The sequence below is a fragment of the Rhinichthys klamathensis genome, unplaced genomic scaffold (genome assembly GCF_029890125.1).
Source record: "Rhinichthys klamathensis goyatoka isolate OS25496 unplaced genomic scaffold, OSU_Roscu_1.1 h1tg000176l_1, whole genome shotgun sequence".
Classification (NCBI taxonomy): Eukaryota; Metazoa; Chordata; class Actinopteri; order Cypriniformes; family Leuciscidae; genus Rhinichthys; species Rhinichthys klamathensis.
In genome coordinates, this window is record NW_026606705.1 from 5,060,325 (window position 1) to 5,085,472 (window position 25,148).

At 44.4% G+C, this 25,148-nt stretch overlaps 1 protein-coding gene across 1 annotated transcript in view; it reads left to right on the plus strand.

Moving 5' to 3' along the window:
- Positions 1-24,788, plus strand: part of LOC130092594 (uncharacterized) — a 49,762-nt gene extending 24,974 nt beyond the window's left edge. Inside the window, exons 3-8 of the mRNA XM_056260495.1 lie at positions 19,643-19,747; positions 21,595-23,563; positions 23,689-23,781; positions 23,895-23,922; positions 24,165-24,267; positions 24,741-24,788. Coding sequence (XP_056116470.1) covers positions 19,643-19,747; positions 21,595-23,563; positions 23,689-23,781; positions 23,895-23,922; positions 24,165-24,267; positions 24,741-24,788 — 2,346 coding nt within the window. The remainder of the gene's footprint in view (positions 1-19,642; positions 19,748-21,594; positions 23,564-23,688; positions 23,782-23,894; positions 23,923-24,164; positions 24,268-24,740) is intronic.
- The last annotated feature ends 360 nt before the right edge of the window (positions 24,789-25,148 follow it).

Consider the following 25,148-nt stretch of genomic DNA (forward strand, 5'->3'; position numbering starts at 1 on the left):
TACGAGGCGCATGCACACACACAGATAAGTTTCCTGCCGCCAGCGCGTCCGCATTTCGGCCAGATTGCGTTCGTTACTAGGCAACTTATAGACGCGCGAAGTCCGCGAACACACACGGAAGTTCGGCCACCGCGACATCGCGCGAACACACGTTGTGATGGAGAAAGTAAGTTGGAAGAAAGCTCGCCTAACATTTTTAGACTAGAACATTTAATATATAGCCCATCATATACATTATTGATGCAGTCAAAAACTCTACAACTGCTTTGCAACCAGGCCAAAAGCTTTGTCTCAGTTTGGCTAAGGAAATGTTATTGGGTATGGGAAGGAATGAAGATGTATTTCTTCAGTTTATTTTAAATTCTATATTATACTGTATTAATAGTATTTCTAGTTACATTAAGGCTAAAGCAGAGTGCTCTTGGTAATATTGTATATCCTGTCAAAACATACATTAGCCTAATCATTGCCATTACATTTGTATTTTTCAAAGATGTCAGGGAAAAATGTAAAAATATTTGTTTTTCCAAACATTTTGGAGCAATTTGTTATATATTTGTAGCCTAATTTTGAAATATAACATTAAAGAGTAGGCCTATATTTGATGTGATGAATTGCTCTGTCATTTATCAAATTTACCAATTGTTATAATTAAAATTTTTGCTGGTTAATTATGAACAATGGGTAAAATTGGGGGCGGGGGCTCCGTTTAGGCTCCTCCCCTAACCGCATGTGATCTCACTCCAAGCTTTTGATAAAACTTGAGAACCCTGGACTACGCCTTTCTTAAGGACCAAGGTCCCATGAGAGATGAACAAAACAGCCTTCAGCAGGAACTATTCTGACCTCAGACTGGAATGGCTTAAACCCCATAAACTCTACACACTAACACAATTTACATATCAAAATCCATAAACTCATCCCAGAACAATTCTCGATGGACTTATAATCAAACATCCTGCAACTACATAATTCTATGTTATATGTGTATGTCTAATATGCTTAGATGCCATAACAATTCATAATTGGTATAAATATTAGAGGTGTGAATGAAAGTGTCGTGCTTCCTGTCAGCAGGATTGTATGTTTTTAATTCAAAAGATGGCAAGATTGAAATCTGTGTAAAATGTTTTGTATTTTTTTTAATAGTAATAATGTCTAAACTGTGGCCTATTGTTCTCTCTGCTAGTGCTGGAGAACAAGGAGATCTCAGATAACCCATGATTCACGATAAGAAAAAAATAGGGCCGCTTTCTAATTGGCCAGAACCCATCCGGGAGGTTGGACAAACTTTGAGTTTAAAATCTTAGACCCGAACACAGAATCTCTCTCTTGTGTTCTTGTTCTCTTGCTCTTGTGCTCTCTCTGGTTCTCTGGGGCTCTTGCCCTCTGCTCTCTGATGCTCTTGCTCTCTCTCTCCCCCGCTCTCTGCCTCGGAAAAGGTCTCGGCAGAACAACAAGCCGGGTGGAGCAGACGATGGTTGTAGTAACCATGTAGACGCATAGAGACAAATGACCCAAATCAAAATCAGGGTTTAAAACATCTGCATTCAAGCCATCTCAACTCGTCTCACTTTCCTCTCTTTTCCTTTGTTTTCTTTTCGTTAAAAGTCTCGGTTCTAAGTTAAGTTTTGCTGCACAGTTTCGTTTAACCGTTTCGACTGCAACGCGCTTCCAACTTCAAAGACTTTCATCCGTCCGCCAACACACCACGTGATTGGCTGCCCAAGATCTAGCAGGCACGAGGAGACCGCTAGCCAAGCAACGGACCCGGGAAACCCCTTTACACCTACAAAAGGAGAACCCCCAAAGCAAGGACAAGCAAGTAGCCTTCAGACTCTTAACTGAACTGGTGCATTAATATAAAATTGAATAACCTGCCTAAGAAACGATAGAAGGGTTAAATCGATGATTGATGGTTCGTTCAGGTCATGTCTTTTAAGTGCATATAGAAACTTGGGATCTCACCATCTGACTCCTAAAACTCATTCTTCCTCACTCTCTGTCTTTCTGCAACTCGTATGAATGTGTGTGTGTGTGTGTGTGTGTGTGTGTTAGATATTAGTTTTATGTGTTAGTCATAGGCTTATAATCAATAAAGTATTGTTTGTATTTGAAAAGAGAAGCATTCCTTGTGTTATGTGCTTACGAATTTATTGTCTTGAACTTCGATCTAAGCTACTTATGCTTTTACCCTTGAATTATTTCTTAATTTAGCTGTTAGCTGGGAATTAGTCTTTCTTGGCCAGGAAGATATTATATTTCCTAGAATTAATAATTGTTTATGCTTTCCGTTCATTGGATGAACTGATAAAATGATCATACTATTGATTCTGCTACAGTAAATTCTGAAAATAATTAAATTATTGATCATAATCCGTTATGAATAATAATTAGTTATATTTATACGGGGGTATAAACGCTACATGGGTAAGTTCAGGGGAGAGAAATATCTGGGAAATATAAGGGATATCCGATCTTCAATTCTCACGCTATATGCAGATTTAATGGAGTTCACATCACTGACAGGAGCTAATTTCAAAATCAAAGACCGCAATCGGAGAGAGCGTGGCAACAGCACTGGTTAGATCATTTATTCACACTACGTTAAAGATCATTGTGTGTTGAGCGTCTGCGACTTATTTTCAGTTTTATTTTTGGTAGTTGTCTCGTCAGCATGCTAGTCAGATCATCAATGACGATGCGTGCTGCTGAAGTGCAGTCATATCTGGCTATAACAACAACAGCAACAAAAAAGGGGGTGTAAATTTTACATATGTGGTTTCAACAACCAGATGCAACTTGTTCAGTTTTGATTGGAATACGTCTCAGAACACCTCCTGAAGTGTTTTGAGTGATCGGATTTAAATCCGTCTCAAATGCGTTTCGGATGGGATTTACACCTAGCTGATCAGAAAAAAACTCATGAAGTGACCAGGTGTAAAAGACCCTGTGTGTGTGTGTGTGTGTGTGTGCGCGCGCGCTTGTGGTTAAATGACTGTAATGGAGTGTACTTAAATTTGTCCACGAAAATGTCTTACAATTTCAGACTCATTTCAACAACAAATCAATCGGTCCAATAAAAACAATCCAGTGAACGAACGAAGTTTTGAAAAAGTGTAGCTTGTTATCATCACCACTCGACTGTCAATTCAAACAGAAATAAGGATAACGTGTCACTGACTATCCGTATTTATGACTATGACTAACATATTTCAGCAGGGTATCTTGCCTTATTATTATTTATTATGAATTTCTTAAATAACCAAACTAAATAACATAAGGGCAGATCCTTTGAGCGCTGCTGTGATCAAGTATTCCAATGTATAAAAAAAGCTTTCATCCGTCCTCCTTTTCTTTCCTTGCAGCCTTCCCTCGCATCCTACAGGGGTGGAGCTGAGACGCGAGGAAAGGAAACGAGGAAAGGTAATGAGGATGCACAAATAAGAATTGAGAAGCACCCACAGACTCACTAACCTCCCTCGTGGAGACTTAAGTGTCGCGTCTCGGACAAGTCACAGGTATCGCACACCGGACATTCTATATGCGTGAGCTCAATTTTGAAACGACTCCTGTTAGAAGAGCTGCATGATGGGTGAGTTTTAACTTTATTTATTATTTAGTTTTTTTATGTTAAAGATGCTGTAGGTAACTTTTGTAAACAAATATTTTTTACATATTTGTTAAAACTGTCATTATGTCCTGACAGTAGAACATGAGACAGATAATCTGTGAAAAAATCAAGCTCCTCTGGCTCCTCCCAGTGGTCCTATTGCCATTTGCAGAAATACACCGCTCCCGGTCAGAAACAACCAATCAGAGCCAGGAGGAATGTCTTAGCAGTGTCAATCACGCTCGTGTACACGCTGATCACACCCCTCTCTTGTACAGCGCGTACCGTCGTTCAAACTCAAGATTGCCGGCGTGCTGCAGCTGTGCTAATGGCGGAGAAACAACCTAAACTGCCAATTTCTCGAGTGCCACCTGCTCATAAAACAAAGACGGGTAAAAGGAAAAAGTCCGATGACGATAAACAAGTGAAAAAGAAAGAATTAGACAGAGCCCATTGACTCGGTGTCAAAACTCTAGCCACGTAACATGTAGATAAAATGTCACGCACTGTGCAAAGCAACAATTGAAACCTGCTAATCCACTGGCTTGTCATGTTGCTGAAATAATGTTGTGGCGAGCAGGACGAGGCCGAGGGACATGAGAGCGGCGCGAGTGATTATGAAGGACACCTGTGAGACGCAACGGTCTCGCATCTCTCATGGAGGAGCGGAAGCATAAAGGAGGAGCGACGACAGTGGAGAGAGGAACAGGCCTCCTTCTTCCCATAACAACTGAACCCTGTTACAAATGTACTAGCAAACCTTATCTAGCATTAGGCCTACATATCGCTAGAATAATTACTTGAATTATATTATATATGTTACGTTAGTTACCGTTATATTATCTTACTAGCTATTTATAACTTAGAAAGGGTGCAACGTTATAAAGTTACATTACATGTATTGCGAAATACGTAATGATTTGAGGACCAAGTTTGTAGTCAAAGTATGGGCAGGCCTTAGTCAATGTAAAGCATATTGTTGATGTTTCGTCCCTACTAGTGAATGTGCCATAACTGGTTGTCCGCCATCATCGGTGGCCCTGTTTACTAGCCTGCGCGTTCACGACGAGCTCCGCTGTGGAGGACGAGCTGTGGAGGGAGGGCTGTAGCGCAGCAGAGAGCAAGGGGGTGGGGACCTGTAAGTTGTGCTTGTTCAAATTTTCAGGCTAAATCAACGTTTTCTCAAAACTCCCTACTGCAGCTTTAATAGGTGGTTTGCAGTCACGTGTTTGTGATGACGCGCGAAATTCAGATGGAGGGCAGGAAGTGAAGAGCGGAATGGACGAGATGGAGGAAAGTCCGTACTGTACTACTTTAGACGCTATTACAAGAGAAAGATATAAACAAAAAATCAAAACCTATGTTGGACGTGATGCTTACGTTATGAAGAGGAGCGATTTTTCAACTGAATTGAAAGATTTGCCTGCCATCGAGGCGGTAGATATCAGCAACTACCTTGTCCTACAGACATCCTTCTACTCAAGACAACAAATGAAAGCATACAAAAGTATGGAGGCATACAACTTTTTTGTAAGTGGTTGGGTCCACGATCTCTGTACCAAGATGCTCCACAATGACTGTTGTTTGGTTTTCGCCCAGGTGAGTGACATTTCTTTTTTGTCCTGTGGATTAATCCGTAACGTTAACCCTAACAACCATTCAACGCTGCGGCGCTTCTCGACGTTACTTTTACGGTTGTTTACTTTATGTTATTAGGTTAACCACTCTCAAAGGTCCGCTGAAACACCACTGAAGACGTGGATCATTGCGAATGAAAGCGGAGAAGTCATTACAGCTCATTGCAACTGTATGGCAGGGTAAGTTATTTTCGCCTGTATTTTGTATAACTGTTAGCTGTTAATGTTGCTTGTTCTATTTATTGTTTTAAACATATTGCCAGTGCACACCCATAGATTAACCATGCAAAATACAATGTTCAATTTGTGGTTAATTAAGAAATGTCTATTCTTTTCTCAGATTGTCAGAGTCCTGTTCTCATGTAGGGGCAGTTCTTTTTTCCATTGAAGCTGATGTTAAGATGCCTCCTGCAGAATGGAAAACTATAAATGGCTGATGCCATCACATGTAAAGGTATTCAAATGTACTGTACATAACATTTATTTTGTTTTGTATCCTACTTTACTAAGGGAAATGACAGCGACTGTCAATTCCTAAAACACGCCTGTGCAGGTAACACAGGGAAAGTATGATCTAACACTGCAACCACAATTCATATGGTTTGTCTTAGACTAATACAAACAACACAAATTGTAGTTGCAATGTCATATCTTAAATCTTAATCTTCCATATTATGGACCACAGTTAAAAATGACAAATTATATCAAAAATTGTCCGTTATTTTTTGTCATTTCCAGTAATAGGGCAGTACTTTATGTTCTTCATGCTTTTCAATTTTTCCAGATTCCAGCTGCTCCTATAGCTCTTATAGACTTCTCCTCAGCAAAAAACAAAAACTGGATGCCATCGCTGGGAGATCAACTGAACAACCTAAGGTTGTGAACCCAGTTCAATGTCCAAGAGTGAAGAAAGGGTCAGAAACATATGCTAGGTTTTTTGAGTCCTTAAGCAGAAACTGTCCAATGAGTGCTGCACTGATGGCTAGGGAGAATTACCACAAAGAATTTGTCCCCAAATCTTGTTTGCTGCCTAAAACTGTTCTTGAATACAGAACACCAGAGACTATGCAGCTACCCCCCAAAGAGCTTGGAGAGCTATGCCAGGATTTCCAGCTAGAAGAGCTAACCCCCTCTCAGGTCCAGGCTGTAGAGAAGGCAACTCAAAGCCAGGGTGGTTAGAAATTCCTGTGTTTTCGTTGTTGGAATCCATTCAGGAATCTGAGGACCAATTTGTTGAAGGTAAATAATATCACATCTACATAATATCGTCTTAAACTCGTTGCAGTGATAAAACAAAACTAGCTTTTTTCAACGTGTTTTTACAGATGAGATGAATGGCCCCAATGATTTGCAGGCAACGGAAACGAGCGTGTTTTCCCCTACAATCACCAGTAGCCCTCGTCCCATGTCTCCCGCTGAAACGCACAGACGGCGAGGCAAGGGCGTAGTAAAAAATTCTGGGCCCAGTAGAAAGGCATTCTCTATGGGCCCCTCCCCACATCCACAGCTATTAATTCTAGCATCTTTCTGGGCCCTCCTCACATGAGGGCCATGGGTACTCAGTCCCCTTTCTACCCCCAGTCCGACACCCCTGCACCGAGGTATAAAACAACGTTGTCTGTTGACAAAAAATATACTTCAAAACTGACCTTATTGTAATCCTAATGGTTTTGGGTTAAATGCACATTTGCACATCAAAATGATAACAAATAAAGGCTTGACATCTCACTTTGCATGTAATGTTTGCATGTCTATTACCGAAATAAATTAACTTTTGCACGATATTCTAATTTTTTGAGTTTCACCTGTAAACAGAAGGTGATAACAGAATAAATGAACACCAAAGCATGATTCAAAAGTAATCATTTTTATTTACAAAAAGAAAGTTACACAGCAAAAACAATGTACAACAAGTGTATACAGCATAAAAAAGCACATCTAGCCTCTGAAGATTATTTTTCCCTTACACAAAAAAACTGTTTCTGGTCTCTAACCAGTGATACTGCAGTTTACTACATTGTAGTCAAAAACGTCATTAGACCTGTGTAGGAATACAAATTTATTAAAATGTTTAATTTAGATTTCCCATACTATAGTATATAGAACTTTATTAGTGTGAATTTTTTTAACTAAGGTAAATGTCACAAACCTGTCCTGATCTTTCTATTGCAAGTTAAATTGATACCATCACCTTGTTCCCATCTCAGTACGAGAAGGCCATGCCTTTCCTGTTCTCGTGTCTCACCGGGTGAAGACTCATGCTGAGCAAGTTTGAACACCTGCTATTTTATTACTGAGACCATTTGTCTTGGGGTTCCTGTCTCAGTGCGGGAAGCTCTGCCCATCCGTTTCAGAGTGTCTCCACCTCTATGTAACCCCACCCCCTTAAAAAGGTATATCAGCTGCAATGTAAAGTTCCCTTAGTTAGACTTGACTTGATGAGGACTGCAGCTACCAACAGCTCGTGTTTCTCAATAAAGAATCTTGCTGAAGATATAACCAAGTCTCCTGGTCTTCGCTTCTGAGTTCCTACACTTTAGGAGAAAAAGTTCACAACACCTGTACGTGCATCTAGACCCTCAGCCTCTACAGTGGATGACAGTGCCCCGTCAGGCTGGTTGAATATACTCGTATCCCATTCTTCTCGGAACTCATCACCAGGGACGTGCACAGGAATTTTGAGGGGCAGTTGCTCTGACTGAAAAAAAACTCGCTTATATAAAAAAAAAAAACGCTTAGATTTTGGGAAAAAATACAATCCTTTTTTAACCTTTTGGCTTCCCGTACATTCAGTTGTGCTTCTTGCTCGTATTCAGTTCGTGAGCTATGTAAACCATTTGCCATTGCCACACAGTCACACCTGACACTTCAGTGCTCCCAATACAATCCTCCCTCCTTTAAACAAAACAGTCAAAGAATAAGTAGCTACAACAATATAGAACAGAATGAGGTTCAAACAAACAATATTTATTGAATAGAGTATTTTCTATAGAATGTTAACATAACAAGTGAATATTAACGTAAACATAAATAAGAAGAAAATAATAAATTATAACCCTGAGCTTTGGCTTTTGGGATTAACTTTGGTTCTCTCTACGGGTATTTTCGGCATCAGTATGATTTTTTTATTATTATTATGCATGTTGAAGCAATTCTTGATTTATGGTTATTATTTACTGAGGGATGTGCATTCATATTGAGCAGTATGTCCAGCTAATCAACATTTTAAATTCAATATAGCCTATAAATCAATAGTCAATCAATGTCAAATTGTCAATACATTGCTTTCTATCTTGCATAATTAGTGCAGTTGTTTAGAGTTTTTAACTACACTGAGACTAGATAATCAGTGTCTTGTTTTATAATGTGTACTTTGATGGGAGTGCCATCATTCACGTGCATGTATTGTACAGTATGTCTGGTCTCCACATATTTCTGCTTGAAAAATGCGAGTTTCATTTCGTGCACGCGCATGAACGCACGATAACACACGCGACGCGGTTATGTTTTCTGAGCTGCAGTAAACAAACACCGTTGCACTTTGTCGTTTATCAAAAACAAACGTAAAATTTTTTATTTTACTCTCACTTTTGTCAGGCACAAAGTGATGCAAGAGATGCACTGCCTGCCCAGCTAGGTTAGCAAGACCGAAAAACATCAAACTATGCTGACATCAAACTAGAGAGGAGAGAACGTCTCGGTTACGGATGTAACCCTCGTTCCCTGAGTAGGGAACGGAGACGTTCCGTCGGATGACGACGAATGGGGTTTCGCTTAGAAAGCCAATCGACTTCGAGTACTACAAAACGAGCCAATGGCAAAGAAATGCCATGGGTCTGCGGAATTTGCATAGCGTAGCACCGCCCCACCTCGTGGGTATTTAAGGAGCTCGCTGGCAGCAAACCGGCATGTTTTCTTCGCTGAGGAGCCAAGACTGAGCTCAGGCGATCCCCGCGGTACAGCGGAAGTGGCAGGAAGACGGAACGTCTCCGTTCCCTACTCAGGGAACGAGGGTTACATCCGTAACCGAGACGTTCCCTTTCGTTGTCACTCCGAGTTCCGTCGGATGACGACGAATGGGGATACCAGTCTAATCACGCCACTTCTCAGCTGTCTTCCAGTGCCCTGCGTAAATCTGAGATCCCTGTCGTGAGACTAGCACGGATGAAGGACTCCTATTTAACACAGGAATACCAAGGTACACTGGGGAGCATATCCCAGGTCTTAGGGAAGTATGCAATTACTGCCAACCCAGAGGGGGGGACTTAGAAATACACATATGACCCGAGGGATGCATATGGGGAATCACTGGGGTATCCAGCCGCAGGTGGAATATTTCAACCCCAGGGGTGGCAAGGTGGCTTGCCAAGGGAAAGACACATGCTCAGAGAGGCTTACAGTGGGAATACACATGTGGGGGTAGCTCCGGGAGGTACCATGCACACGGGAGGCACCTAGCCGACGCGCAGGCAAGAGACACTGGCGCCGACGTCAGGAGTGCTGGAGGAACTCAGGGCTTTCGGAGAAGCTCACCTGAGGAGAATATCGCACGTATCCAGTCCGTAGAGTGGAATGGCGAGCAAGCGAAGACACCTGAGCGAGTCCGGTACTAGCTGGTTGAAGCGAGTACATGAGAGGACACAGGCTCCACTCGGAGATTGTAGAATCTGGCGAATGTGTTAGGTGTCGCCCAGCCTGCAGCTCTGCAGATGTCTGTTAGCGAGGCGCCATGCGCTAGAGCCCAAGAGGATGCCACACTCCGGGTGGAGTGGGCAGTCACACCAAGGGGGCACGGTCGACCTTGCTGCTGGTATGCCAAAGCAATGGCGTCCACTATCCAGTGAGACAACCTTTGCTTGGAGAGAGCCTTTCCCTTCAGCTTCCCACCATAACAGACAAAGAGCTGGTCTGAGGTCCTGAAACACTGCGTTCTGTCTACATAGATGCGAAGAGCACGTACTGGACAGAGCAGTGCCAAGGCTGGGTCTGCCTCCTCCGGGGGCAGCGCTTGCAGGTTCACCACCTGGTCCCGGAAGGGAGTGGTAGGAACCTTGGGCACATATCCAAGCCGGGGTCTCAGGATCACGTGAGAATAGCCCGGCCCGAATTCTAGGCACGCTTCGTCAACGGAGAATGCGTGCAGGTCCCCCACCCTCTTAACGGAGGCCAATGCAGTCAGAAGCGCTGTCTTCATAGATAGGAAGTTTAGCTCGACTGACTGCAAAGGCTCAAAGGGAGCACTACGCAGGGCAGTTAGGACCACTGCGAGGTCCCAAGAGGGTACGAGAGGAGGGCGAGGAGGATTCAGTCTCCTCGCTCCTCTCAGGAACCTGACGATCAGGTCATGCTTCCCCAAAGACTTACCTTCTATAAGGTCATGCTGTGCGGCAATAGCGGCTACATAGACCTTAAGGGTGGAGGGAGACAGCCTTCGCTCCAACCCTTCTTGAAGAAAGGAAAGCACAACACTGATCGAACAACTCCGGGGCTCTTCTCGGCGAGAAGAGCACCAGCTGACGAAGAGGTTCCACTTCAACGCGTAGAGGTGTCTCGTGGACGACGCTCTAGCGGAAGTGATGGTAGCCGCCACCGCTGGTGGCAGGGTACTCAAACCTGCCTCGTCCCGTCCAGGAGCCACACGTGGAGGTTCCAAAGATCGGGACGAGGGTGCCATAGGGTGCCCCGTCCCTGAGAAAGGAGGTCCTTCCTCAGAGGAATCGGCCAAGGAGGTGCTGTCGCGAGGAGTACAAGTTCGGAGAACCAGGTCCGGGTGGGCCAGTACGGCGCGACCAGAGTGACCTGCTCCTCGTCCTCCCTGACCTTGCGCAGGAGTTGCGCAAGAAGGCTCACTGGGGGAAACGCATATTTGCGGCCCCGCGGCCAGCTGTGCGCCAGAGCATCCGTGCCGAGCGTGCCCTCGGTCAGGGAATAATACTGGGCGCAATGGGTCGAGTCGTGAGAGGCAAACAGATCTATCTGTGCGTCCCCGAACTGGTCCCAAATCAGCTGAACCGTCTGGGGATGGAGTCGCCAATCTCCGGGGAGGGGCTGAAGCCGTGACAGCTCGTCGGCTGCACAGTTCAGGGCTCCAGGGATGTAAATGGCTCGAAGCGACCTCAGATGCTTCTGACTCCATAAGAGGAGGTGGCGGGCGAGTTGCGACATACGGCGGGAGCGCAGACCACCTTGACGGTTGATGTACGCTACAGTGGCGGTATTGTCTGTTCGGACTAGTACGTGTTGATTCTTGAGCACGGCCCGGAAGCGGCGCAGAGCAAGACGTACAGCCTGCAACTCGAGGCAATTGATGTGCCATAAGCGGTGGGGTCCTGTCCAGGAGCCCGCGGCAGCACGTCCATTGCACATGGCACCCCAGCCCGTGGTGGAGGCATCTGTCGTTACAACAACATGCCGGGAAGCTCGTTCCAGAGGCACTCCTGCCCGTAGAAAGCTGAGGTTCCCCCACGGGGTGAAGGTCTGACGGCAGGTCGGAGTAACTGGTACTCGGAGCGTGCCGTGTTGCCATGCCCACCTCGGGACTCGGTCGCGAAGCCAAAGCTGAAGCGGTCTCATATGAAGCAATCCGAGCGGCGTTGCCGCGGCTGCAGATGCCATATGCCCCAGGAGCCTCTGAAAAAGTTTCAGTGGAACCGCACTCTTGCCCTCGAACTGTCTCAGGCAAGTCAGCAGTGACTGCGCGCGCTCGCTCGTAAGCTGCGCGGACATGGCGACCGAGTCGATCTCCATACCGAGAAAAGAGATCCTCTGCACGGGGCAAAGTTTGCTCTTCTCCCAGTTGACCCGAAGGCCCAAACGGGCTACATGGCGGAGTACCAAATCCCTGTGTTCGCAAAGCTGATCTCGAGAGTGAGCTAGAATCAGCCAGTCGTCGAGATAGTTCAGAATGCGAACCCCGTGTTCCCGGAGGGGAACAAGGGCTGCCTCGACGACCTTCGTAAAGACGCGAGGGGACAGGGCTAGCCCGAATGGGAGAACTGCGTACTGATATGCCTGACCCTCGAAAGCAAACCGAAGGAACGGTCTGTGTCGAGGGAGAATGGAGACATGAAAGTAGGCGTCCTTCAGGTCGATCGCTGCAAACCAATCCTGGTGCCGCACACATTCGAAAACGCGTTTGGCGGTGAGCATCTTGAACGGCAGCCTGTGAAGGGAGCGGTTCAGAACGCGCAGGTCCAGGATTGGCCGTAACCCACCGGTTTTCTTCGGGACAATGAAATACGGGCTGTAGAAGCCGGTCTTCATTTCGGCTGGAGGGACAGTCTCGATCGCACCCTTCGCCAGCAGGGTAGCAACCTCCGCTCTCATGATAGGGGCATTGCCACCGACCAAAGTGGAGCGGACTCCCCTGAAGCGGGGAGGAGACCGCGCGAACTGAATCGCGTAGCCGAGCCTGATCGTTCGTGCGACCCAGCGGGACAGGTTGGGAAGCTCTAGCCAGGCTCCCAAGGACTGAACCAGCGGGGTCATGCGAACCACAGACTTCCCGTCGGTGGGGCAGCGAGGCGGTATGACTGACCCAGACGTGGACGGCATAGCGGCCCGATGTGGGGGTACAGTCATAGACCGCGTCCTGACAGAGCAGACCAGGGAAGGACGAACGTTCCACGGGGGTCTGCTCTGCCAGGGGTCTGGCGACAGAGGGGGATGAGAGCGGCACGGTCCGGGGACGGCGCGCACTGTCATCCGGCTCTGGGACAGAGGAGGACGAGGGGTGCACGGCCCGGGGGCGGCGCACCGTGTCGTCCAAGAACTCCGTATGCTCAGGGATGAATGTGTCACTTCTCTCAAGATTCTCCCCCGGCCCTCCACCGGGGGAAGGAGTGGTCCTGCTACCACCTCCTGAGAAGTGTACATCATCCCTGAGCAGCCCGTCTCAGGAGCGCCGCTTGACCCGGCATTTAGCGGGGGGCGGGACTGGAGAGGGCTGGGGCGCCTTCCTACGGCCTCCTCCGCGACCGGGCCCGGGTGAAGGCTGCTGCTTGGGCCGGGCGGGAGGGGTGGGAGCCGTAGGAGGGCGCCCTCGGCGGGAAACAGACTGAGTATTCTGCCCGGTCGGCTGAGTGGAGGCAGCAGCGGGCCGTCGGGGCAGAATGTGCTTAATAGCCTCAGTCTGTTTCTGGGCAGTCGAGAACTGTTGGGCAAAATCCTCGACTGCACCGCCGAAAAGGCCATCTTGCGATATGGGGGTGTCGAGCAGCCGGGACCGCTCGGCATCCTCCACATCAGCAAGATTAAGCCAGAGGTGTCTCTCCTGGACCACGGCTGTGGACATCACCAAACCCAGGGAGCGTGCGGTCACCTTCGTCGCTCGGAGAGCAAGGTCGGTGGCGGCGCGCAGCTCATTGAAGAGCCCCGGGTCTGTCCTGCCCTCGTGCATGTCCCTGAGCATCTGGGCCTGGTAGACCTGCAGAATGGCCATGGCATGCAAAGAGGCGGCTGCCTGTCCCGCAGCTCTGTAGGACTTCGCCACTAACGCAGACGAGTACATACAGGCTTTGGATGGGTGCTTAGGCTCACCACGAGAAGAAGCGCTCTGAGGACACAGTTGCATCGCAACAGAGCGTTCAACCGGGGGGAGCCCAGTGTACCCACGGGCAGCGGCCTCATCGAGGGGAGGAAAGGCGGATGAAATCAGCGAGCGGTCACGGGAAGACATGGGAGTCTTCCAGGACTTCGAGATCTCATCATGCACGTCCGGGAAGAAAGGTATCGGGGCCTGACGCGGACGGGGGTCCGCAGCCTGACCCAAATACCAGTCATCCAGCCGCGAGCGCTCGGGGCAGGGCGGAGGGTTCCACTCTAACCCGATGCTCGCGGCGGCTCGAGACAGCATGGCCGTCATCTCTGGATCAGACTCTAGCACAACTGTATTCACACCCGAAGGTGGCAGCTGTGATGAGTCTTCACTTCCAGAAGACTCAGACCCACCTTGTGATGCTGCGATAGACATCGCGTCATCCTCTGGAGCGTCAAAGGAAACCCGCGGGACACCCGAAGATGATCCCGCCGGAATCCCCCGAACACTCACGGGTTGCAGCACTGGAGAGGATGCGGCTGGGCACGGACTGATAGTCGGCGCTTTGTTCCAAACCGTCATCCTCAGATCACCCTGGCCACCAGCCGAAGTACTAGCTCTATTTCTAGAGTCAGTAGATCGGGGTGTGGATGAGGGGACCCTCACTCTTGCGAGATCACCGAGTCTTGATCGTAATGCTGCGATGGTCATGTTCCCACAGAGAGAACATGAGTCATCCACGAGTGCTGCTCTAGCGTGATTAACGCCCAAACACACTATGCACCACTCGTGCCCATCAGAGTCATCAACGAGTCTACCGCAACCAGAAGTGCACGGGCGAGGCATCTTTAAAAAGACGTGCCGCGTGCAAGCTCTTTTGTGAGAAAAAGAAACTCTGACTGTGTTGAAGCGCCCGGGGAGAAACACACTCGCTGTCGAATCACGGACAGAAAAGCAGGAAGCGCGTCCTCGCCGGAGATCGCCGTCACACCAACACCAGAGAATCTCGCTCGTCTGCAGAACTGACAGTACAGGAATGGCTTGTGGAGCGAAGGATCACCTTGGCTCCGAAGCGAAAACATGCCGGTTTGCTGCCAGCGAGCTCCTTAAATACCCACGAGGTGGGGCGGTGCTACGCTATGCAAATTCCGCAGACCCATGGCATTTCTTTGCCATTGGCTCGTTTTGTAGTACTCGAAGTCGATTGGCTTTCTAAGCGAAACCCCATTCGTCGTCATCCGACGGAACTCGGAGTGACAACGAAAGGGAACACAAGTTTACCTGATTGTTGTTCCCGCAATTCACTCTCATGGTTTTTTCTTCTTCCTCTTTTCGTGACCAAACGGATAGTTTCGCTTCATTTTGTCATGGATGTTGTACACATTAATTGACGCGCTATGACACGAGATGGAGGCGGGGCCTTAAGTAATTTGCGGGGTCTTACGCACCGGTCGCGTGCAGCGCTGCAGCCACGAAAACAGTTGAGCTGAGTGCCCGAATGGAAGTGAATGAGGCTTTGCGATTTTTTTTTATTTTTTTTATCTAGGCCTACGTGAAATTCTGCATCCATTGTACGATTTTTTATTTTTATTTTATTTTTCCCTCGGAAGGGCAACCTGAGTCGAGAAGGGCATATGGGCAGTTGCCCGGGCAACCTGAGCAACCCCCCTGTGCACGTCCCTGCTCATCACCATTCATTTCACAGAGGTTATGCAGAACACAACATGCTATAACCAGGGATTTGACCTTGTGTGTATTGCAGTCATTTCGTTTTAGCAAACACCACCTCCATCTGCCCTTTAGTCTGCCAAAAGCATTCTCAACCACCACCTTGGCTCTGCTTGTTTTCTGGTTGTACACAAGTTGTTGGGGTGTCAGTCGTCCGTTGTCTGTGAAAGGTTTCATCAGCCAGCTCTTCAAAGGATAGGCTGCATCACCAAGGACATAATACCCCACATCATGTCCACAAATGTTCTTTGTTACATCAGGTAGTAACAAACCCCTATCCACTAGGTCCCACAATCCTGACAAACGCAGCACTCTGGCATCATGCAGGCTACCTGGCACTCATAAAAAAACAGCCTGTAGGATGATCGAATGCCAGCCCTTTCGGTTGAATTACTCTGTGTGGTACTTCTCTGGTCCAAGAATGGGGATATGTGATCTATCAATTGCACCTACACACTGTGGCAGACCTCATCTGGGCTCAAAATACGCCGCCATTTCTTTGAACTTTTCACTGTTTGGTAACTGGATAACTTCTTGCATGAGTACCTTCTCAACAGATGAGCAGAAATCGTGAACACAGCAACACACAGAAGCAACTCTGACTCCAAAAAAATGAGAGATGCTTGTATACTCTGAGTTGGTCACAAGTTTCCACTAGGGCTGGGCAAAAAAATAGATTTTTCGATTAATTGTTTTTTAAAATGTGGTCGATTCAAAATCGATTCTCAACGGCCACGAATCGGTTTTTTCCATATTCAGGGCTCGCGGTGCTGCATCTTCTCTCTCTGCACAAGGCAAGCGTCAAGCGCTGCAGGCGTCGATACACACTTGCGTTTAGGAGCCAGGACATGACGGAATATTCCCTTGCACAATCGGGCCAGCATTGCATCGTAACTAACGTTTATCATTTTCACATCTTTTTTTACCAGTTTTACCAGTTTAAACATTCAAGCAATTTTAAACTATCCAGTGCTCGCGCACTCTCAGGGATGTTTTTCACTGCGTGCACATAGAGTAAAGCCTAAATCCGGCTCACAAACAGCTCGCCAGTAATAAAAGTTCTTTCTCGTGGATTATATCGCTTTAACAGTTAAAAACACGCAAAATTATGGTCTTGGTGAGTAACCTCGTAAACACAGTCGGTTATGTCTTAAATAAGTACATGTCTTAAATAAGCATAAAACGCGTGTGACAGACAGTATAATGAAACAGTAATGGATCCGTGCACTAGTTCTTAAAGGGTCATGAAACCCCCCTCTTTCAGCTCAAGTCTAGCTCACAATCTTTTTTAACCCTCTGGGCTTCTTCGTAAATGGGTTACACTTAGCTTCCTCCCGGTCAAAAATGGACGAAGCCTTAAAATGTAACTTTACTTCTTCCCAGGATAACCATTCAAATATATTTTTGTTCTATAATATTTTCTGATTATTATTTTGAATTTTTTAAATTTTTTATGATACTTTGCATTAATTATATAATTTTTATGAGCTATTTTTTTCATTAGAATTAATATACATATTTTTATTTTATATATATATATATATTTTTCAATAAATACAACATTTCACATCAAAATAGAGTGTCAGCTTAATAAAAAAAATAATTCAAGTAGAAGAGCGCCACCTAGTGGCTTTAAAAATAGTTACATGTGTGCAATGTCCTGTACAGCCTGTAGGCTGCCTATAGCTTCCTATATAAATACATAGAAAGGCTTTTTGATTCTTTTTGTTGGTTTAGACATGATTTCTCAATCTTATTCGTTTTTTATTTATTTAAATATACATTTAGATATTCTAAAAGACAAATTTTTTTTTTTTTTACTAATTTTTTAAGATAAGTATTAGGTTTTGCGTTATGATTACAATCAAACTATAGCATTTGGTTAGAAAGGGAACACAATGCAAACATTTTTGTTACTCAGTATTTGATCATTCAAATAATTTAACAAAAAAAGGGATGGTTAGTGATAACTCAAAACACTTCATACAGACATTTTGCAATAAATTGGTATTTTTTATTAATTTTAATTCAATAAGTAGTAATAACTTCAAAAGGGAACAGCAATTGTGATGAACGTAAATAAACAAAATAAATAACAGCAAACAATCATTTACTAGGTTAAAAAATAAAATGTTAATAATAATAATGATAACAATAATAAACATTATTTTAACTATATACATACAAAACTGTAATTATTTTATTTATTGTTGAATATGGAATAGATATCAGGAACTCATTCTAAAATAAAAACAAACAATAATCATCAAACAGTAAATTGATTTTTTTTTAAAGTACGGTAATAATAATAATAATACAGATTATTTGAACTATATACATACAAACTGTCTGCTAATTGTTTCACTTATGACTGCAGATGCAACAGATAGTGACAGTGTGTTTCTTGCAGACTGGAAGTGTGCATTTTTTGCAGAATCTGCTGGTTTTTATATCTTCCGGCCAGCACATTTGGCACCTTTTTCTTTTTTTGGGTTGTTGGAGTACCAGTCTGCATGCACCGGCAGACGAGGGACCAGCTGTAGGTGGACCAGCAGATGAGGCAGACGAGGGACCAGCTGTTGGTGGACCAGCAGACGAGGGACCAGCTGACAGGGGCGGGTGTTGCTCCGATTTCGCGTCCAGCCGTGCACGAGCTCAAAACCTCACAACACCCGCCCCTGTCAGTGATTGGTTGGAACACTTTATTTTGGTTTTGAGTGGTGGTTGTACACATTTGTTTTTGTGTGCAGATCTCAGAGCCTAGGCTGCCTACAGAGACGCGGTTTTTGGACGGCATGCTTATGGGGCGGGCAGCTAGCAGATCGTTAGGAAAGATTAGACATTTATTTTTAGGCCTGAAATCACTGATACAACCTTTAATACTGCAATATGGGTCTGCTGCAGGGGCATGGCCAACAGCATGACAGGGTCTGCAAATGCTGCTCAAAACAACATGTTCCTCACCAAATTAATGAGAAGGGTTTTTAATCTAAGCGCTAGTATTGTAAAATGTTTTGATGTGATTAATCACTTAACAAATTACTTATTTAATAATCAAATAACGAAAACAGCATGTCATCAACATCGCCTAAGATGCGAGATGCGTACTTGTCAGAATGTGTTGTGGACGTGCTCTTCCTAGAACAAAGCGCTGACAGCAGCCAAATCTCAACGATTTAATAAAATGGTGTTCTAATGTTAAAGGTCCCATTCTTCGCTATTCCATTTTTCAAACTTTAGTTAATGTGTAATGTTGCTGTTAGAGCATAAATAATACCTGTAAAATTATAAAGCTCAAAGTTTAATGCTTAGCGAGATTTTTTTATTTAACATTTCCCTTTCAAAGCCTCCAGCGAACGGCCGGTTTGGACTACATCCCTCTACTTCCTTTTTTAATGACGTAACGAGAACAGTTTTTGACTAATCTCCGCCCACAGGAATACACAAAAAAGGGGGCGTGGTCTTGTTGCGCTCCCATGGAGAAGCTCATGTGTTTCGTTTGTAGAGAGGGCAATAAGCTGCTTATTAACGTGCGATAAGCTGCTCTGGAATCACAAAACTGGAACCGCAAGTGACTGGCCAATCAACTAGCCCGACATACTCTTTTACTGGCCCCGGGCCATTGCTTATGTCGAGCCCTGAGCACTTTGCTAGCGCATTATTTAACTCAAAGAAAGGCATTCTATATGAGATTAATCAGATGTATACAAAATAAACATAATTTTGTGCAGATACAATCTGTAATATTAAGTGTGCTTCAAGAAAAACTTGAACGAAGTTCCGTGCCATTCAGAATGACTCATGTTGTGGACGCTCTTCCTGGAGCAACGCAGTGAAACACAGCATTCACAATGTTTTATTACAATATTGTTTTATCAATCATCGATTAATCGTTAACATCCCTAGTCTATATAGATGTTTTCTTGCTAAGTATTGCTTGAGAGAGAGGTCTGTGGAGCTACAGCGTGCACAACACGAAAGGCGATGACTGAGAGACTGTAGGGGTCGAGACTGACAGGAGCCGTCTTTACACAAATTCACATGATCTATGGTCATGTGACCTGTCAGTCTCAGCCGCTGTGTATCTGTGCATATGTGTATTTAATTTATATTTATCTCTTTTGCCAGGACACGGACAGTGAAGTGGATACAGTTATTCTCGATTTACCCAGTTCTTCTGAATCACCAAGAGCCTGTGATATCCCAGAGCTAAAGAGGACTGACAGTGTATTTGTAAGTTTCTCACTCGTGTGTGTGTGTGTGATATTTTGTCTTAAAGGGGTGCTAAAACACGATTTCACTGGAGTGTTGTTGCCGCAATGCCGTCGAACCACTGTTATTTTCATTCGGATTGCAGGTCCACTTTGTTCAGCCTTCCTCGGGACGGGGGATTTAGGAATCAATGGTTAATTTTATTTTTAACTCGGTCCCTAATAATTATTACGATTATAATTATAATGTGCTGCACATTAACAGAGGAAAGCTTCCACAATCTTTGCGAGTTCAATGCAGGATTCGCACAACGGCTTGTCCTGAAAGATGGAGCAGTTCCAACTTTAATAATAGAAGCTGTTTATGGGCCACGACCTGCAAGTATGATTTATTTTTCGTCTGTGTTTTCCTGTAATAGTTTGTATTGTTTAATTGTACGTTGTAGCAAGGAAGTAAACAAATGACAACGCTGTCAGGCTCTGATAGTATGTCTTTGATAGGCGGATACCTCATAGGCGCTGTTCTGGATTAGTGGGAGTGGCTTGCGGAGCTGTGCAATGTGGTGCATTTTGGGAGTTGTTGTCTTTCATACAAATGCGCCCTAAAGTTACTTTATGTCTTTTCTCAGTCAAGAAGGCACCAAATTTGAAATTTATTTTACATTTCGACTAATACTATTAGTAGTAAAAAAATACGTACTGCATGCGGACTGCAAACGGAGTACGTGTGAAACGGGCATTAAGCCTAAGTCAGGGAACTACACTAATCTTTTCCACTGGTGGCACTTGCGCTACTAACTTTTTCAGTTACTGGCGCAAAACATGATTGGGTCGCACAAATTATTTATAGTAAGCCGCTCTGGATAATAATGAACAATAATGAAACTGTATTGCATACAGATGTGCTTTTTATTTTACTTGCCATCTTTTAAACCACATGCCTTGTTTTCTTTAAAATTGGTTAGGGGTGTAACGGTTCACAAAATTCTTGGTTCGGTTCGATACAGTGATGTCACGGTTCGTTACGTTTTCGAAACAGCAAAAATAAAGAAATGCCAGAGAAATGTCCTATTTATTAAAAGAGAAAATATTTTTAAATAAGTGTGAGTTTTCCTACATCTTAAAACTTTTAGTTTTATAAATGGGGGTCATCTTTGAAGTATGAATTTTTTTTTTTTTTAATGAACAAATTTTGTTTTGGCCATCACATAAAAAATAACATTTAAATATGATATTTGAGTTTTGAAGTGCTGGACAAAGATGCGTGATGTAGATCTACCTGAAAGCATTTTACTATTTCTGCCAAACTTCCATGGTTACAGTTAGTTATTTACTATATTAAATCCATGGTGAATGTTGCTGATCTGTGAACTTAAAGCCTATAACTTGTTCATTCATGGCATAATGTTTCTCCTGGTTTCCACGTCAGCGCTGTTTGATCCATTAATAACAGAGAAATGTGAATGCTTCTCACTAGATCTCGCAGTGATGTTATTACTTCAGTGGCGAATTCAAATGCTTTCTTTACTGGATCTCTTAGCGCTGTGCTGTAACATGAAGATCGGCTCGCGCTGCACTGACATTGATTGAAGCGTCTTTTATTTGAATATTACATGTACTCTGAACTCCCGTTGAACCCTGCATACAGATATCCACTTTGATTATGGTTTTTGTGGCGAGCAGGACGAGGCTGAGGACCGTAAAAGATACGAGACCGGTGGGCTTGCCAGCTGTGGCTCATAATCAATCACGGCACCGGCCTCGTGCCGTCCTCGCACTGCCCTCAGCCTGGTCCTGCTCGCCAACTTTTTTTACTTTTTAGCTCGCCAAGTTTTAAACTAAAGCTATGTTTTTTTGTTTTATTTACAGCTTACTAAAAAATCCTTAAACATCAGTTCCACTTCAGATGACTCAGTTAGCAGTATCGACAACAGCGAAGATGATTATGTGCCTGACTCTGAAAGCTGTTCAGAAGAATCAGAAGAGAGCATTCCACAGCCTTTGTCCAGTCCATCTCCCAGTATAACATTCGATGATAATGTTAATTCATTTTCCACGAATGAAGACAAGGAATGTCCCCCACATGAGGATGAGACTATGACTCATTCAGACAATGACAGCAGTGAAGAGGTTTCAGTTATGAAAGTGAAAAAGACTGCAACAGGCAAAAGAATGTTCAACAAAAAACAGTACTGCTTTTATTGCGCCAAACCATTCTCCAAAATAGCAAGACACTTGTCCCAGGTACATAAAAATGAGGTCGAAGTCGCAAAGGCTCTTTCCTTTCCAAAATGTTCTAAAGAACGGAGGATCAATCTAGATTTATTAAGGAATAAAGGCAACCGTGTACACAACACAAATGTTCTTAAAGATGGCAAAGGAGTATTGGTGCCACGTCAGCAATCCACTGCTAAACATGTGAACGTTAAGGACTACATGCACTGTTTGAACTGCCAAGGGCTGTTCAGAAGAAAAGCACTTTGGAGGCATATGCAAAGGTGCAACCTTGCCAAAAAGTGCCAGGTCACAAAACAAGGTAGATCCAGAGTTCAAGCACTCTGTGCTTACGCGCAGCCTGTTCCTGAAGGAGTAACAAAAAAATTATGGAAACTGATCAGTGACATGAAGCAAGATGAAGTAACACAGGCGGTTAAAAGTGATACATGTATCATCAAGTTCGGAGAACACTTGTGCAACAAAATGGGGAGTGACAAAACCAAGCACGAATACATCAGAACTAAAATGCGTGAGGCTGGAAGGCTGTTGGTGTGTGCTAGGAAAGTGGGAAGTCTACAGAGTATTAAAGACTTTTTCATACCCTCAAACTTCTATCACGTTATCAAGGCTGTTAAAGATACTGCGGGATTCCAAGATGAAGATGAAGTCTTCACAATTCCATCTTTGGCATTAAAACTGGGCCACAACCTTAAAAAAATGTCTGATATTGCAGAATGTGAAGCAATGATCGCAGGAGAGGGAAATGATGTCCAAAATGTAAAAATGTTCAAGCAAATGTATGAAACAAAGTGGAATGAGTACGTGTCATCCTCAGCCTTGAAAACGCTTCATGAAGCGAAATGGAACTCTCCAGAACTACTTCCTTTTACTGAGGATGTTAAAAAAATGCACATCCATCTCAGCAATCAAACTAAACTGTACCAAGATAAGCTCAAACTTGAGAAAAGTCAGAATAACTGGTCAAAACTTGCCCAAATAACTCTGTGTGAAGTTATTCTGTTTAATCGCAGGAGAGCAGGAGAAGTTTCGAAAATGAGGTTGAATTCATATCTTCTTCGAAACACATCTGTTTTACACTCCGATGTTGCTGATGCTTTATCTGAAGTTGAGCAGAAGCTCTGTCAGCATTTCCAACGCATCGAAATTAGAGGCAAGCGAGACCGAAAGGTCCCAATACTCTTGACCCCAAGTATGATGGACTCCATGGAACTACTTGTAAATAATCGTCAAACATGTGGTGTACTGGATGAGAATTTTTTTTTCGCAAAGCCCATGACTGAGACCTCATTCTACCGTGGCACGGATTGCATCAGAAAAGTAGCCCACCAGTGTGGAGCCAAACATCCAAAGAATTTGTCATCGACAAAGCTGCGGAAACATATTGCGACATTATCAAAAGTGCTTAATCTAAAAGATACTGAGATGGACCAGTTAGCCGATTTTATGGGACACGATATAAGAGTCCATAGAAAGTTTTACCGGTTGCCGGAAGGGACGTTACAACTAGCAAAGATCAGCAAGGTGCTGATGGCCCTTGAACAGGGAAGAGTATCAGAATTCAAGGGGAAAAACCTTGATGAAATTAACCTTGAGCCTTACGGTAAGAACACATGGCATAAAAATGTTTGCTCTTATACATATTATATGTTCACACTATTTATTTCAGTTACAAGGAGCTCTATATGGTGCATAGAAACAAATTATTTTCTACACACTTTTCTGCAGAGAAAGTGAATGTAGGTAGTGATGTGTCTGAAAGTGAGGATGAAGAGAGTGAGATGCCAGAGCCAAAAAAGCGACTTCAGTCTTCAGCTACAGGTATGGTCAGCTGCGATCTGATGTGAATTCCTGGGGGATAAAGAATTCTTTATCAATGATAGATTTTGCTATTTGTATTATAAAAATCTGTATGGTTGTCCCTGATAAAACAGGTTTGCGGCCCTCTGACTCACAAAGCAGGTAAGGAACTTTATCTCATTCTCACCCAATGCCTACTGGTCATGCCTCTGCACATCTCTGACCACTGTTTCTTTCAGTTCATTTCATTCTCTGTTCCACCACTACTGGGTTTTTTATACTTCAACCTGTCTCCCACCCACTTCTCATTGGTCGCCTAAACTCTATATCGACACATTTTCTTCACTGGAGGTCAATGATGCCACAGAGTATCTCTGCTCTACGCTAAGCTCATGTCTGGACAGGCTGTGTCCTCTATCCACCAAACCTGCTCGCTCAAACCAGCCTCACCCTTTGCTGATTCTACCATCTGAAATCTGCATACTGATCTCAGAGCTGCTGAGAGATGTCAGAATTTTAGTGATCCAACTAATCTCAAGGGTTACCCTGCACTCCTATTTTCCTCCTTATCCAGCATTAGTGCTGTTAAAATGGCTTTCTACAACGATGTTCCAAAGCCACTAACCTCTGTTGATCTATTTGCTGCTTTCTTGACTGAAAAAGTGGCAGCCATTAGTGACCAATTCTCTGAGCCACTTGGAAACAACCTGTCTTCCCCATCAACTGCGCATCACTTCCACCATTCGCTCACTGACTTGTGGCCATCCTACTGCATGTCTGCTGGACCCCATTCTTACTAACCCTCATCCAAGCCATAACTTTTAACATTGTGTCAGCAATCACACGTTTCACTGGCTTCTGGAACATTTCATACCGCATTAAAACAGGCTTGGGTAACTCCCCTGCTCAAACCTTCTCTCAGTCCTGCAGAGTCTATGAAAAGAGCAGTTTTCAAACAGGTCTCTGAATTTCTCTCACAGAATGACAACCTGAATCCAAGTAAGTTGCGAGAAACCTGGGTGTCATGACCAGTTGTCTTTTTCTGACCACGTCAATATGTTGCCACCCAGTTCAGGCATTGGCCATGGCTATCTCTGCCCTTGACTTTATATAAACGATATGTAGTGTGAATCGATTGGCCTGGCCTTGTCTTGCTTAGTACAACCTGTATTTCATTTGTATTTTTTAATTGCTTGCTTTTGGTTATGGTGTACGGTAAAAGTCTTATTTTCTGTCCTTCAGAGGAATCTTTGTTTGGCAGCCAGTCTTCGAGGGAGAGTGAGATGCCTCAGCCAAAGAAGCGATGTCATTCCCCTTCAACATCTACAGGTAAAGTCAAACCCGTGCTCTGAAAATGACTTTTAATGGTCATCATTATTGATGCTTTT